This window comes from Bison bison, unplaced genomic scaffold, assembly GCF_000754665.1.
Source record: "Bison bison bison isolate TAMUID 2011002044 unplaced genomic scaffold, Bison_UMD1.0 scf7180017864263, whole genome shotgun sequence".
Classification (NCBI taxonomy): domain Eukaryota; kingdom Metazoa; phylum Chordata; class Mammalia; order Artiodactyla; family Bovidae; genus Bison; species Bison bison.
In genome coordinates this window covers 7,236,818-7,250,320 of record NW_011494835.1, presented here as the reverse complement: position 1 = coordinate 7,250,320, position 13,503 = coordinate 7,236,818, and the positions used below count along the sequence as shown (strand labels likewise).

Below are 13,503 nucleotides of genomic sequence, written 5' to 3'. Positions count from 1 at the left end.
AGTCCTTTGGACTCTGTGGGAGAGGGAGAGGGTGGGATGATTTGGGAGAATGGCATTGAAACATGTATAATATCATATATGAAACAAGTTGCCAGTCCAGATTCGATGCACAATACTGGATGCTTGGGGCTGGGGCACTGGGACGACCCAGAGGGACGGTACGGGGAGGGAGGAGGGTTCAGGATGGGGAACACGTGTATACCTGTGGCGGATTCATGTTGATATATGGCAAAACGAATAGAATATTGTAAAGTAAAAAAAAAAAAAAAAGGTGAGCCAGTCCAAAAAAAAAGAAGAAAAATAAAATTATCACAGACACCATTTTAGTAATGCTTTGATATGTATCTTTTCAGAGATGCTTATAACTTATTTAAAATATTAGTTTTAATTTTCATGAGCTCCTCCTGTACTTAGTATTTTTTATAGGTATCTTTGTTTTTATCTGGCAGTGGCCTGTAAGGCTGGATTCTGTACTCAATATTTAAAATCTATTCTACTGCCACTCAGGGACAAGCACCCCCGTGAGTTAACTATTCTGAGTAGTCTGTCATATCACAGGTGGAGAGAAACTAGGTTGATGTGAACCACCTTTTCTACACAAACGTTAACTCACACAAAGGTGCTTACCCAGAAAACAGGCTACCTTTCACACTGGAGTGCTGGGTGAAAGAACTAATCCTGTGTTTCTAGCCAACACGATAAGTACAACCTTCATGACCCCTCTCTTTTTTAAATCAGAAAAGGAGTGGGTCTCAGCTTTGATTCATGCTGAACTGGCTGAGATAAACTTGTTAACTCGTCTCAGAAGAAACACCTCAGCTGAACCAGCAGCAGAGACTGGGAGGCCACCCAAAGTCAAGTCACCCTCAAATTCATCAGCAAAATCAAAGGTGCTAACCAGTTCTAAGGAAGGACATCAACAGAGGAGGTAATCAGGCTTGATGGCCAGTTATGGAGCATGTGGCTCATAAAGACTTTAAATTCCCTTTTGGTTATCTTTCAAAACACTAAAATTGCTGAAGTTTTAAGTATCCTCCTTATTCAGTAAATGACAACAATGTACTTGTTTTTTCATATTACATTTATGAAAATGAAAGAAATCATTCTAAATTCTACTATTTAGAGCATGTTGGCAGAGGCCATGTCTTCCTTACTCAACAACCTACCTTTTTGAGAAAAGTTCCCTTTCCACTCAGAGGAGCTACCCAGAAATCTAAGAAAATGTAGTGTGGTTCTCAGTTTACTGAAAAACAGAAGCAATAAAGAAAACCAAAACTTCATTGTTACTGTATACTTTTCAAGAATGCATATCATATAGGTATCACTTTTTCTTTCTGTCTAGAACAATGCAGGATTAAAATATATTGCTTAACCTAACTTCCCCTGACATATGCCTGGGGGCTACCAGAGGGAAAAATAACTATTAAGGGAATTAGGAATTATTTCAGCAGAAACTTTTCTCAAGCCTTGTAATTTTAATGACAGAAGAAAATACATACTTATGTGTAACACCATAGTGAAAGAATATGGTAAGATGTTGTTTAAGCTGGGAGAGAAAATCATTTTGCTTTAAAAGCAAAAGTTGGGTAAATCTTAAATTTAGAGAAAATAAATATTCAAAACAAGTAATATGTCACTTTAAAAAGCATTAAGATGGAGGAGAATTTTACATTGCAAACAGTTGCCACCTTGAAGTTTCCATACAATTGGAGACTGGGAGATAGGGTCAATTTCTCTACCCTAGTGAGTAGTATCTGATGTACTGTTCATATGTTTACTCCAAGTCAGAAGAATTTTTCATCAGAAAGTACATTTAATGCTATCTGCATCAAAAAAGAGATGTTTATTTAAGAAACATACATTTCTTAGCGTGATGATGATGGTTCGGTCTATAGAAAATATTTGTATCTGTGAATTTCATTTTGTTTCTCCAATTGATTTAGAGTGTCAAGTCAAGGATCTGAAGAAAATAAGGAAGTACTGAAAGGTTAAGTACAGTTTGTGATAATAACTGAATTGATATAAGGAAACCAGTAAGTATCTAACTAGTTGGAGACACAGGTATTACGGATCTATGGTTTTAAAGGGAGTATAATGCAATAGTGATTTACAGCTACTCTTAAGGGACAGCATCTGCTGAATTTCTCGTAGAGGTAAATCTGACCTGTTTTTGACTTTGTTTTGAAAGGCAAAGTGCCTCCTCACACTATTTGAGAAGCAAGACAGCAGGAACTCTAGGTCTGGTCATTTCAATCCAGTAACCGGAAAAGACCTGCACTGACCTAACAAAAAAAACAGTGGTATCAGTTTGGGTTTTTCACAGCTTAACTGTCATTGAACTAAATGATTTTCACTTGAAACAAAGTCAGCCTGAGAAAACAGTAACATTTTGGCAATCAGCCACAACATATGCCTGAGACACAGCTTGAATACAGTAGCAGTAGAGCAGCAGCTTTGTGTCCCTGTCAGAAGTCCAGCCCCAGCCTGCAATTGGGAACAAGACTTATCAAGAATTGTGGAAAGCCCTGGTTTGGTCCAAAACAGCCCAACTGAAATATCCCTGTGGGTTCCGCCAACTCCTAGCTTTAAAACAAACAGCAACAGTGACTACAGAGCAGCCACTATGAAGCATGTTTACAAGCCTCAAATTGTCTTACAAGTCCTTCTTACATCAGGAATGATACAGCAATCGATTAAGAGATCCATGAGGTCACTCTAAACCACAGCGGTTTCTGTTGGGGTTAATCAAACCCAAAAGAAGTGCTATTTGCTAATATGAGGCAACAATAAGAATAGTTTAGAAATTAGAAAACATTCCCTTACTCTGACACTCCAAGGATGGTCTATTGTATCTGACTCCTCCTAACAAATTCTTTACCCTAGGACCATAAAATCCTGACAGTGATGACATCTATTATTCATGTCTTATCTGTAGGTCACAAATATATTTTACCGTGTCTAGATACTTATATACAACCCCCCAAATCATACCCCTTAGCCTTTGGTATAGGTATTCAGTTCAGTCGCTCAGTCGTGTCCGACTTTTTGCGACCCCATGAACCGCAGCACGCCAGGCCTCCCTGTCCATCACCAACCCCCAGAGTTTACCCAAACTCACGTCCATTGAGTCGGTGATGCCATCCAGCCATCTCATCCTCTGTCGTCCCCTTCTCCTCCTGCCCTCAGTCTTTCCCAGCACCATGGTCTTTTCAAATGAGTCAGCTCTTCACATCAGGTGGCCAAAGTATTGGAGCTTCAGCTTCAGTACTTCCAATGAATATTCAGGAGTGATTTCCTCTAGGATGGACTAGTTGGATCTCCTTGCGGTCCAACGGACTCTCAAGAGTCTTCTCCAACACCACAGTTCAAAAGCATCAATTCTTCGGTCCTCAGCTTTCTTTATTCTCCAACTCTCACATCCATCCATACGTGACTACGGAAAAACCATAGCTTTGATGAGACGGACCTTTGTTGGCAAAATAATGTCTCTGCTTTTTAATAAGCTGTTTAGGTTGGTCCTAACTTTCCTTCCAAGGAATAAGTGTCTTTTAATTTCATGGCTGCAATCACCATCTGCAGTGATTTTGGAGCCCCCCAAAATAAAGTCAGACACTGTTTCCCCATCTATTTGCCATGAAGTGATGGGTCCAGATGCCATGATCTTAGTTTTCTGAATGTTGAGTTTTAAGCCAACGTTTTCACTCTCCTCTTTCACTTTCATCAAGAGGCTCTTTAATTCTTCTTCGCTGTCTGCCATAAGGGTGGTGTCATCTGCATATCTGAGGTTATTGATATTTCTCCCAGCAATCTTGATTCCAGCTTGTGCTTCATCCAGTCCAGCATTTCTCATGATGTACTCTGCATATAAGTTAAATAAGCAAGGTGACCATATACAGCCTTGATGTACTCCTTTCCCGATCTGGTATTCATTGTCTCCCCAAATCCTTCTTTCTGCTTAGATGTAGCTAATGCAGGCCTTGGGAAGGTCTTATCAGTGCAGTTGTTTTAACCTGCTTGTCTGCTTTGCTTTTTTGTCTGTCAGGACTGTAGATACTTCACCTTTCTCTCACTGGCCCCATTCTTTGCCCATCACCAGCTCTAAATGGTTCCTACCAAAATGATGTTTGATTCTAATTGAAAGAACATATCCTGCATGTTGTAGTACAAATAGCTCATTAAAGATGCTGCTGCTGCTGCTGCTAAGTTGCTTCAGTCATGTCCGACTCTGTGCAACCCCAGAGACAGCAGCCCACCAGGCTCTCCCATCCCTGGGATTCTCCAGGCAAGAACACTGGAGTGGGTTGCCATTTCCTTTTCCAATGCATGAAAGGGAAAAGTGAAAGTGAAGTTGCTCAGTCGTCTGTGACTCCTAGCGACCCCATGGACTGCAGCCTACTAGGCTCCTTCGTCCATGGGGTTTTCCAGGCAAGAGTACTGGAGTGGGGTGCCATTGCCTTCTCCCATTAAAGATGAGCAGGTGGTAATAAAGATGAGAATAAATAATTTTTATGAAATTTGGGTATATCTGAACCACCTAAACTTCATACAGTTTTTTTTTTTTTTTTGTATGTCATTTGCTACTAAGACATGACAGAAGTTACTATATTTGGATGTCTCAATTATGGTCTTATTGAGACTTTTTCTATTTCAGAGGGCAAGCCTCCATTGTTTATAAGAAGAAATCAGATGAAAATACCTGTTGCAGAATATTTCAGCAAGCCAAAATCTCTTCCCAGGCCTAAAACTCAGGAGAGCACATCAACAAAGCCAGTGTCAGCAAGGAGTATACAACAAGGATACAATCTCTCTGCCCAAAGAGCATTTTATCCTGTAACATACCGAAGGTAGAAATGGTAGACTGGGCTAAACCTTTCAGAAACACGAGTTTCACTTTGTTATGACATCAATTATGAAAAACACATTTTTGGTATGGAGGAATCAACAGCTCCTCTATATGGTGGTACATGTAAATCTCAAAGCAACTGTATATAAAGCTACTAAATAAATATTAATGGAAAAATTTCTATTTGTAGTTAATTAGTACCTTGTATAAAAGAAATGTTTATTTATATACTACATTTCTAGTCTTGGGCTACTATTAATATTAATACATAAGTATTGGACTCTGATACTAGAAAAATTATCCAGAATCAGAATTCAGGCAATTTAAATTCAACACTACCCCAAACTCTGATAGAAAATCAACAATAATAAACAAACTGAATTTTAACATCTGAGCTACTTCTCGCAATGTACTGTGTTCAATAATATAGACTACTGAAAAAACCATTTGTTAAACATTTGTAACAAATGTCATAAGTTAGGAATAATTTTTCTTTTTGTGAGGAGGTGAGCCTTTTTCTAATAGTCTAACTTATGAGTCAGAAAGGAACTACCGCTGCTAGTTCCTTTCTATTCACTGCAAATTGTGAATGATATTAACAACGTTTCCTAATATTGAACTTTTGGTATTTCTAAAATAAACCACTCAAAAAAAATAAATAAAATAAAATAAACCACTCTAGGGCCATGCTGACCTGCCTCTTGAGAAATCTGTATGCAGGTCAGGAAGCAATAGTCAGAACTGGACATGGAACAACTGACTTGTTCCAAATAGGAAAAGGAGTATGTCAAGGCTGTATATTGTCACCCTGCTTGTATATGCATGAGTACATATATATGCAGAGTACGTCATGAGAAACGCTGGGCTGGATGAAGCACAAGCTGGAATCAAGATTGCTGGGAGAAATATCAGTAACCTCAGATATGCAGATGACACCATCCTTATGGCAGAAAGAGAAGAACTAAAGAGCCTCTTGATGAAAGTGAAAGAGGAGAGTGAAAACATTGGCTTAAAACTCAACATTCAGAAAACTAAGATCATGGCATCTGGACCCATCACTTCATGGCAAATAGATGGGGAAACAGTGGTGGAAACAGTACCAAAATCACTGCAGATGGTGATTGCAGCCATGAAATTAAAAGACGCTTACTCCTTGGAAGGAAAGTTATGACCAACCTAGACAGCATAATCGGAGAAGGCAATGGCACCCCACTCCAGTACTCTTGCCTGGAAAATCCCATGGACGGAGGGGCCTGGTAGGCTGCAGTCAGTGGGGTCGCTAAGAGTTGGACACGACTGAGCGACTTCACTTTCAGTTTTCACTTTCACTTTCACTTTCATGCATTGGAGAAGGAAATGGCAACCCACTCTGGTGTTCTTGCCTGGAGAATCCCAGGGATGGGGGAGCCTGGTGGGCTGCCGTCTATGGGGTTGCACAGAGTCGGCCATGACTGAAGCGACTTAGCAGCAGCAGTAGCAGACAGCATATTAAAAACCAGAGACATTACTTTGCCAACAAAGGTCCATCTAGTCAAGGCTATGGTTTTTTCAGTGTTCATGTATGGATGTGATAGTTGGACTATAAAGAAAGCTGAGCACTGAAGAATTGATGCTTTTGAACTGTGGTATTGGAGAAGACTCTTGAGAGTCCCTTGGACTGCAAGAAGATCCAACCAGTCCATCCTAAAGGAGATCAGTCCTGAGTGTTCACTGGAAGGAATGATGTTGAAGCTGAAACTCCAATACTTTGGCCACCTGATGCAAAGAGCTGACTCATTTGAAAAGACCCTGATGCTGGGAAAGATTGAGGGCAGGAGGAGAAGGGGATGAGAGAGGATGAGATGGTTGGATGGAATCACTGACTCAATGGACATGAGTTTGAGTAAATTCTGGGAGTTGGTGATGGACAGGGAGGCCTGGTGTGCTGCGGTTCATGGGGTCACAAAGAGTCAGACACGACTGAGCGACTGAACTGAACTGAGGGCCATGCTATGTTCTTCTTTCACTGTATTGCTGAATTCTATCTACCAATTAGCCAATCTTTTGTTTAGAATGTTGGCTGTGATATTGAAAACAAAAAATATTCTTATAAATTTCGTGTGTGTATGCGTGCTTGCACACAATCTTAATACTAACACATACCGCATTTACTGTGTGTCAGGAATCATTCTAAACACTTTAGTTATAGTAACTTATTTAATTTTCACAGTAACTATTTGAGATCACTATTATTGATATCCTCCCTTTTTTTTTTTTTTAAATAAGAAAACTAAGGCTCTGAGAGTTGTACTCACTGGAATGAGACAGAACAGTTGTAACAAATGTCATCATTCAAATACAACAGAGGTTTTTTCTGCATGTGTCTGAAGTGTGTGTTTTCAACCAGCAGATGACTTCACTTCACTTGGTGATTCACAGGCCCTTTATCCTTCCACCTTGTGCCTCTACCATCATCAAGGTTTCACTGTTAACTTCACCTTCCTGGAAAGAGAGGAAAAAGTAAAAGTGGAAGAAAGTATTAACTTCCAATAGCTGCTATAGTAAATTACCACAACTTAACTGGTAAGCCAACACATATTTAAATTCTTAAAATTCCAGAGCTGAGGTCCTAAATAGATCTCCTTGGGCTAAAACCAAGGTGTTGGGAGGGCTTCACTTCTTTTGGAGGCTTTAGGGGGGAATCTGTTTCCTTGCTTTTTCCAACCTCTAGCAGGTACCCACACTCCCTGGCTCATGACTCCCTCTGTCTTTAACGCCAGCAGGGGCTGGTTGAGTCTTTCTTGTAACACATCACTGATACTGACTCTTTAGCTTCCCCCTCTTCCACTGTTAAGGATCCTATGGTTACACAGAGCCTGTCTGCTATCCAGGTTATCCAAGATAATCTTAAAGTCAAATAATTAGCAATTTAATTCCCCTTTACCATGTAACACCATAGGTTCCAGGAATTAGGATCTCTGGGAGAACATTATTCTGCTACCACAGGGAGGGGACATCTGCTTCAAGTCTTGGTCTTGAAATGGGAATTGTTACTTCTGGTCACCTTCCATGGTTGAGAATTAGTCTAGCTGAAAGGAGGCTGAGAAAATTATTAAGCAGGAATCGTATTTCCAGCTACAACTATATTCTGTGGTGGACAGTTAACTCTGACACAAAAGTGACTGGTTTAAAGTGTAGCTGGAATCTATTTGCTTAACCAGTAGGCACCACTAATATGTATCAAGACTATGCTCCCTCATTAAATTCATTTCAAAGCTTGCTCTCTCTCTCTCTCTTTCCTGTCAGGGAGAGGTTGCAATAGCATTGTAGATTCCTTTTCCTTGCAAACTTAAGTAAAATTTGGGCTTCCCTGGTGGCTCAGAGGGTAAAGAATCTGCCTGCAGTGTAGGAGATGTGGGTTTGATCCCTCAGTCAGGAAGATCCTCTGGAGGAGGAAATGGCAACCCACTACAGTATTCTTGCCTGGAGAATTCCATGGACAGAAGAGCCTGGTGGGCTATAGCCCATGGGGTCACAAAGAGTCAGACACAACTTAGTGAGTAATACTTTCACACTTTAGTAAAATTCACCTATCAGACCATGTAGGTTTGGTGTCTTGGGAGTGGTAGTCCTTTGACAATTTTATTTCTTCTGTGATAACTGGTCAGTTTATATTTTCTGTATTTTGAAGAATCAATGTAATACAGCACATTAACAAAATCAAGGACAAAAATCACACCATTATTTCAATCAATGCAGAAAAAAATCTAACAAAATTCAACACCTTTTCATGATCAAAACGTTTCAACAAGCAAGGAATTCATGGAAAGCTACCTCAACATGCTGCTGCTGTTGCTAAGTCGCGTCAGTCGTGTCCGACTCTGTGCAACGCCATAGACGGCAGCCCACCAGGCTTCCCCGTCCCTGGGATTCTCCCAGCAAGAACACTGGAGTGGGTTGCCATTTCCTTCTCCAATGCATGAAAGCAAAAAGTGAAAGTGAAGTCGCTCAGTCGTGTCCAACTCTGGCGACCCCATGGACTACAGCCTACCAGGCTCCTCCATCCATGGGATTTTCCAGGCAAAAGTACTGGAGTGGGGTGCCATTGCCTTCTCCGTACCTCAACATAACAGAGGCCATATGTGAAAAGCCCATAGCTAACATGGAATTCAACAAGGGAAAGTCTGACAACTTTTCCTTGAAGATCAGGACCAAGGCAAAGATGTCCATTCTAACTACTTCTATTCAACATAGTCCTGGAAATTCTAACCAGAGCAATCCAGACAAGATATAAAAGGTATACAAATTGGAAAAGAATAAGGGGAAGAATATAATTAAAATGATTTATTTGCAGATGATATGATCTTATATGTAAAAAACCTTAAAGATTCCACATACCAAAAAAATCCCCTTTAGAACTAACAAATTCAGCAAAGTTGAAGATGCAAAATCAACACTTAAAAATCAGTTGCATTCTGATACACTACAATGACCAAATCAAAAAGAAAATTAAGGGGAAAAAAATCCCACGTCCTATAGCATTAGCAAGGATAAAATACTTAGAAAAAAAATTAACCAAGGAGGTGAAAGACTTATACACTGAAAGATAAAAGACAATGCTAGGAGAGATTAAAGAAGAAAGGAAATAAATGGAAAGACACTCCACATGTATTGACTGAAAGACAATAATGCTAAACTGTCCGTACTACTCAAAAAGATCAACAGATTCAGTTCAATCTCTGTCAAACTCTCAATGACACTTCTTATAGAAATAGAAGAAAAACTGTAAAATTCATATGGAATTTTAAAGGACCCTGAATAACCAAAACAATCTTAAAAAAAAAAAAAAAGGCAGCTAGCAAGCCTCAGACTCTTTGATTTCAAAACATATTACAAAGCAACAATAGTTAAGACAGGGTAATACTGGCATAAAGATAAGCATACAGACCAATAGAAAAGAATAGAGGGCCCAGAAATAAACTCTTGCATACATGGCCAGATGATTTTCAACAAAGGGCTGAGACTACAATGGGGGACAAATGATGTTGGGAAAACCGGATATCCATATGCAAAGGTATAAAGTTACCTTATACTTTATAAAAAATTAACTCATTTGATTAAAGACCTAAATGTATGAAGCTATGAGTCAAAAATAAATAAATAAATAAATGTAAGACCTAAAACTATTAAGCTCCTAGAAGAAAACAGGGGAAAAACTTTAGGACATTCAATTCAGCAGTGATTTCTTGGATATGATACCTAAAACACAGGCAATAAAATTAAAGATAAATGGGACTCCATCAAATTTTAGAACTCCATGGCACAAGAAACAACATAGTGAAAAGGCAACCTATGGGATGGGAGAAAATATTTCCAAATTATATATTTGATAAGGGATTAATATCTAGAAAATGTAAGGAAATTTTATAACTCAATGATAGAAAAGAAACCAATTTTAAAATAAGCAAAGGACTTGATTAGACATTTCTCCAAATAAAATTTTACAAATGGCCAATAAAAATGTGAAAAAATGTTCAACATCACTAATCATTAGAGATGATCACAATGAGATATCCCTTCTTTTTTTTTTTTTTATACCCATCAGAATGGCCACTATCAGAAGAACAGAAAATAAGTTTTGGTGAGATACAGAGAAGTTGGAATGCTCACACATTGTTGATGGGAATGTAAAATGGTATACCTATCATGGAAAACAGTATAGATTCCTCAAAAAATGGAATTAACATACAATTCACTAATCCCATTTGTGGGCATATATGGAAAAGAAATGAAAGCAGGATTCAAAGAGACAGATGTACACTCATGTTCATCACAGCATTATTCAAAATAGCCAAGAGGTGGAAGCAATCCAAATATTCATGAACAGATGAATGATAAAGAAAATGTAGTACAATGGAATACTGTGCAGCCTAAGAAAGAAATCCTGTCACATACTATAACTTGCATGAACCTTGAGGACATTATGCTACGTGAAGAACCAGTCATAAAAGGACAATATTGTATGACTCTACCATATGAAGTATCTAAAGTAGTCAAAATGATAGAAAGATAGTTACCAAGGACTGGTGGGAAGGAGGAAGGGAAATTAGTGAGTATAGAGTTTCAGTGTTGCATGATGAATATGTTCTAGAAAGCGATTCCCCAACAATGTGACTATACTGGGTTGGCCAAAAAGCTCACTAGGGTTTTTCTATATAATCTCACTAAACCATACACTTAAATTCGATGTTACATGTTTATCATAACAAAAACCTAAAGTGGAAAATATATGACTTGAACAGCATAGTTAACAAACTTCATAAAATGAGTGTTCCCTCATTTTTAGTTCTCTACAAAGAATCTGTGTAAAATAGGTATTTGCTTTTGGTATGTCTCACAGATATTCCCATAAAACATTTGGTCCTGGATTTTATGATACTAAATCAAATTACTTAGAATTATAAAATTATTTATGGTACTAAATTTTTTTGGTGATTTTAATTTTTATAAGTCATTTCACATAAACTTTCATGTGTATTGACACAAAGTAGTTTATAATTCCCATTTGTTTGCAATTTAATATCTCCATCATTTCTATATTGTCTTGTCTCCTTAAAGTTTTCTTCTTTAAAAGACTACTATTTTTTTTAAAAAATTGTTGCCTTCAGCCTCTTAACTGTATGTTTGTTTTACTTTTAATGCTGATTTTATCTTGTTTCCCTCTTTCAACTTTGAATTTTATTCTGTTCTTTTATAACTTGTTAAATTAAATGCATGGCTCAATAATGCTAGTCCTTCTTTTTCTAACTTAATGGGCTATAAATTTTCCTCTAAACTGTTTTACTACATTCCACAAGTTTTCATACAGATTGTTTCATTAAATTTACTTTTAAATATTTTCTAATTTTTTCTTCTGTAACCTATAAGCTGTTTTGATAAGCCTTTTCAAAAAAAATTTCTCAAACATATGCTTTTTAAACTTGTTGTATTTTTTTTAATGATTTATAATTTAATTGCATTGTGATCAAATAATATGATAGGCAAAAATGATCCACAATAATTTTCTTGTGGGTAGCTTTGAGGGTTAGCATATGGTCAATGTTATAAATGTTCCATACAACTTGAAAATAATGTGAATTTTAAAGTCGTTAGATACACAGGTATATCCATTAAACCAAGCTTGTTAATTGTGTTGTTCAAATCTTACATATCCCATCTAATTTTTCTCTTCATGCTTATTTTCTAACTATTATGGTAGATGATGTAGTTCTGTGGTCTTTGTAATTTTGTTCACTTTGATTCATGCATTTTGAAATGACGTGTAAATGTAGTTTAGAATTTTATAATTAAGTTATAAGAAATTATCTGCAATATTGTTTTTTATGGTTCTAGGTTGCAAGCCTTTCCTCTTGTCCCACAAGTTTATTTTCTACTTTTACTGTTATTAGAGAAGTTGCCTATATTATTTTTACTTTTGAAATTACTTTCCTTTGTGATTTAACAGATACTTTTATGAATGTCCCTTATGCACTGGAAAACTTTTCACCTATAGAACTGGATATATATCAATTATATCTCTTATTAATTCTAGCATTTACATCTTCCATAAATTTATATTTTGTCCGCCTGAGCTATCATGTATTGAAAAGAATGAATTAAATTCTCCTTATACAACTGCATTTCTTAATATTTCATATAATTCTCAGTTTTCTTTCAATGAATTTGAATATTATGCTACCTGGTGCACAGATATTCATAACTATGATATGTTCACTAAGGATTACTTTCTTGAACACTACAACATGCCTTTCTTTTGCTTGTTTCACTATAAAGTGTTGAACCTTCCACCCAATGTTAAAACTGTGACTTCTGTCTTCCTTTTTATTATTACCCTGATACGCTTCTATTTTAACATTGCTGAGTAAACTTACTAATACAGCAAATACAGCATAAGTAATAAAGTAAATACAGTAAATACAGCATAAGTTTAGGTTTTGAGTTTTTAAAATCTCATCTGAGTGACTTTAGACCATATCTGGTGATGGGACAGACAGATACTGTCTTGTGTGGTCACTGTTTTATGTTAGTACTGTTTTTTCAATGTTTCCTAAAGCAACTCTGACTTCCATACTTTGATAAATGTTCGTTCTAATAATTTAGAAAGTTTGAATATTCAGAATCTTATCAATTCAAAATCCTTAAAGCAAAGCCTAAAACAAAGGGTTTTATTATTCCTTTTGGGGGGCAGGCAATGTCAAAAAGGAAGAGTGAGAAATGAAGAAAATGAGACAAGAAGTGAAGGGATGTCAATATGAGAAGGTATTATCAAGTTAGCTGCTGTTTGGTTTCAAACCAGTTGACTGCTTAACCCTAAGGGATAGGCTAAATGGGATAACATTCCCATTTTACAAATCAGGACTCTTGAGACCTAAAAAGGTTGAATAACTTGCCCAGAGTCACACAACTATCATGTTGCAGTGGGGAGATTTAAACCAACTCTTTCCACTAATTGTATTATCTCTTGATTCTGTCACTGGTTTTCCCCTTCCTATTTAAGTGCCTACTATATGTGTCTAGCAAGAAGCCAAGAAAACAGAGATAAACATCTCTTGCTAACTGCAAGAAATTTCAGTGAGCATTCTAGAACACTGCTGTCATTAATTCTAATCTCTGCCATTCTT

At 37.3% G+C, this 13,503-nt stretch overlaps 1 protein-coding gene and 1 long non-coding RNA gene across 2 annotated transcripts in view; one reads left to right on the top strand and one right to left on the bottom strand.

Annotated features, from left to right (window-relative positions):
• LOC104994658 (chromosome unknown open reading frame, human C4orf17) overlaps positions 1-5,014 on the top strand; it is a 26,643-nt gene extending 21,629 nt beyond the window's left edge. The window contains exons 7-9 of the mRNA XM_010848310.1: positions 739-928; positions 1,944-1,987; positions 4,652-5,014. Coding sequence (XP_010846612.1) covers positions 739-928; positions 1,944-1,987; positions 4,652-4,848 — 431 coding nt within the window. The 3' untranslated portion in view covers positions 4,849-5,014. The remainder of the gene's footprint in view (positions 1-738; positions 929-1,943; positions 1,988-4,651) is intronic.
• Positions 1-13,503, bottom strand: part of LOC104994659 — a 20,952-nt gene that overhangs the window by 4,450 nt on the left and 2,999 nt on the right. Inside the window, exons 2-3 of the long non-coding RNA XR_825973.1 lie at positions 7,138-7,324; positions 1,167-1,243 (exon numbers count right to left, since the gene is read on the bottom strand). This is a non-coding gene — a long non-coding RNA (uncharacterized LOC104994659). The remainder of the gene's footprint in view (positions 1-1,166; positions 1,244-7,137; positions 7,325-13,503) is intronic.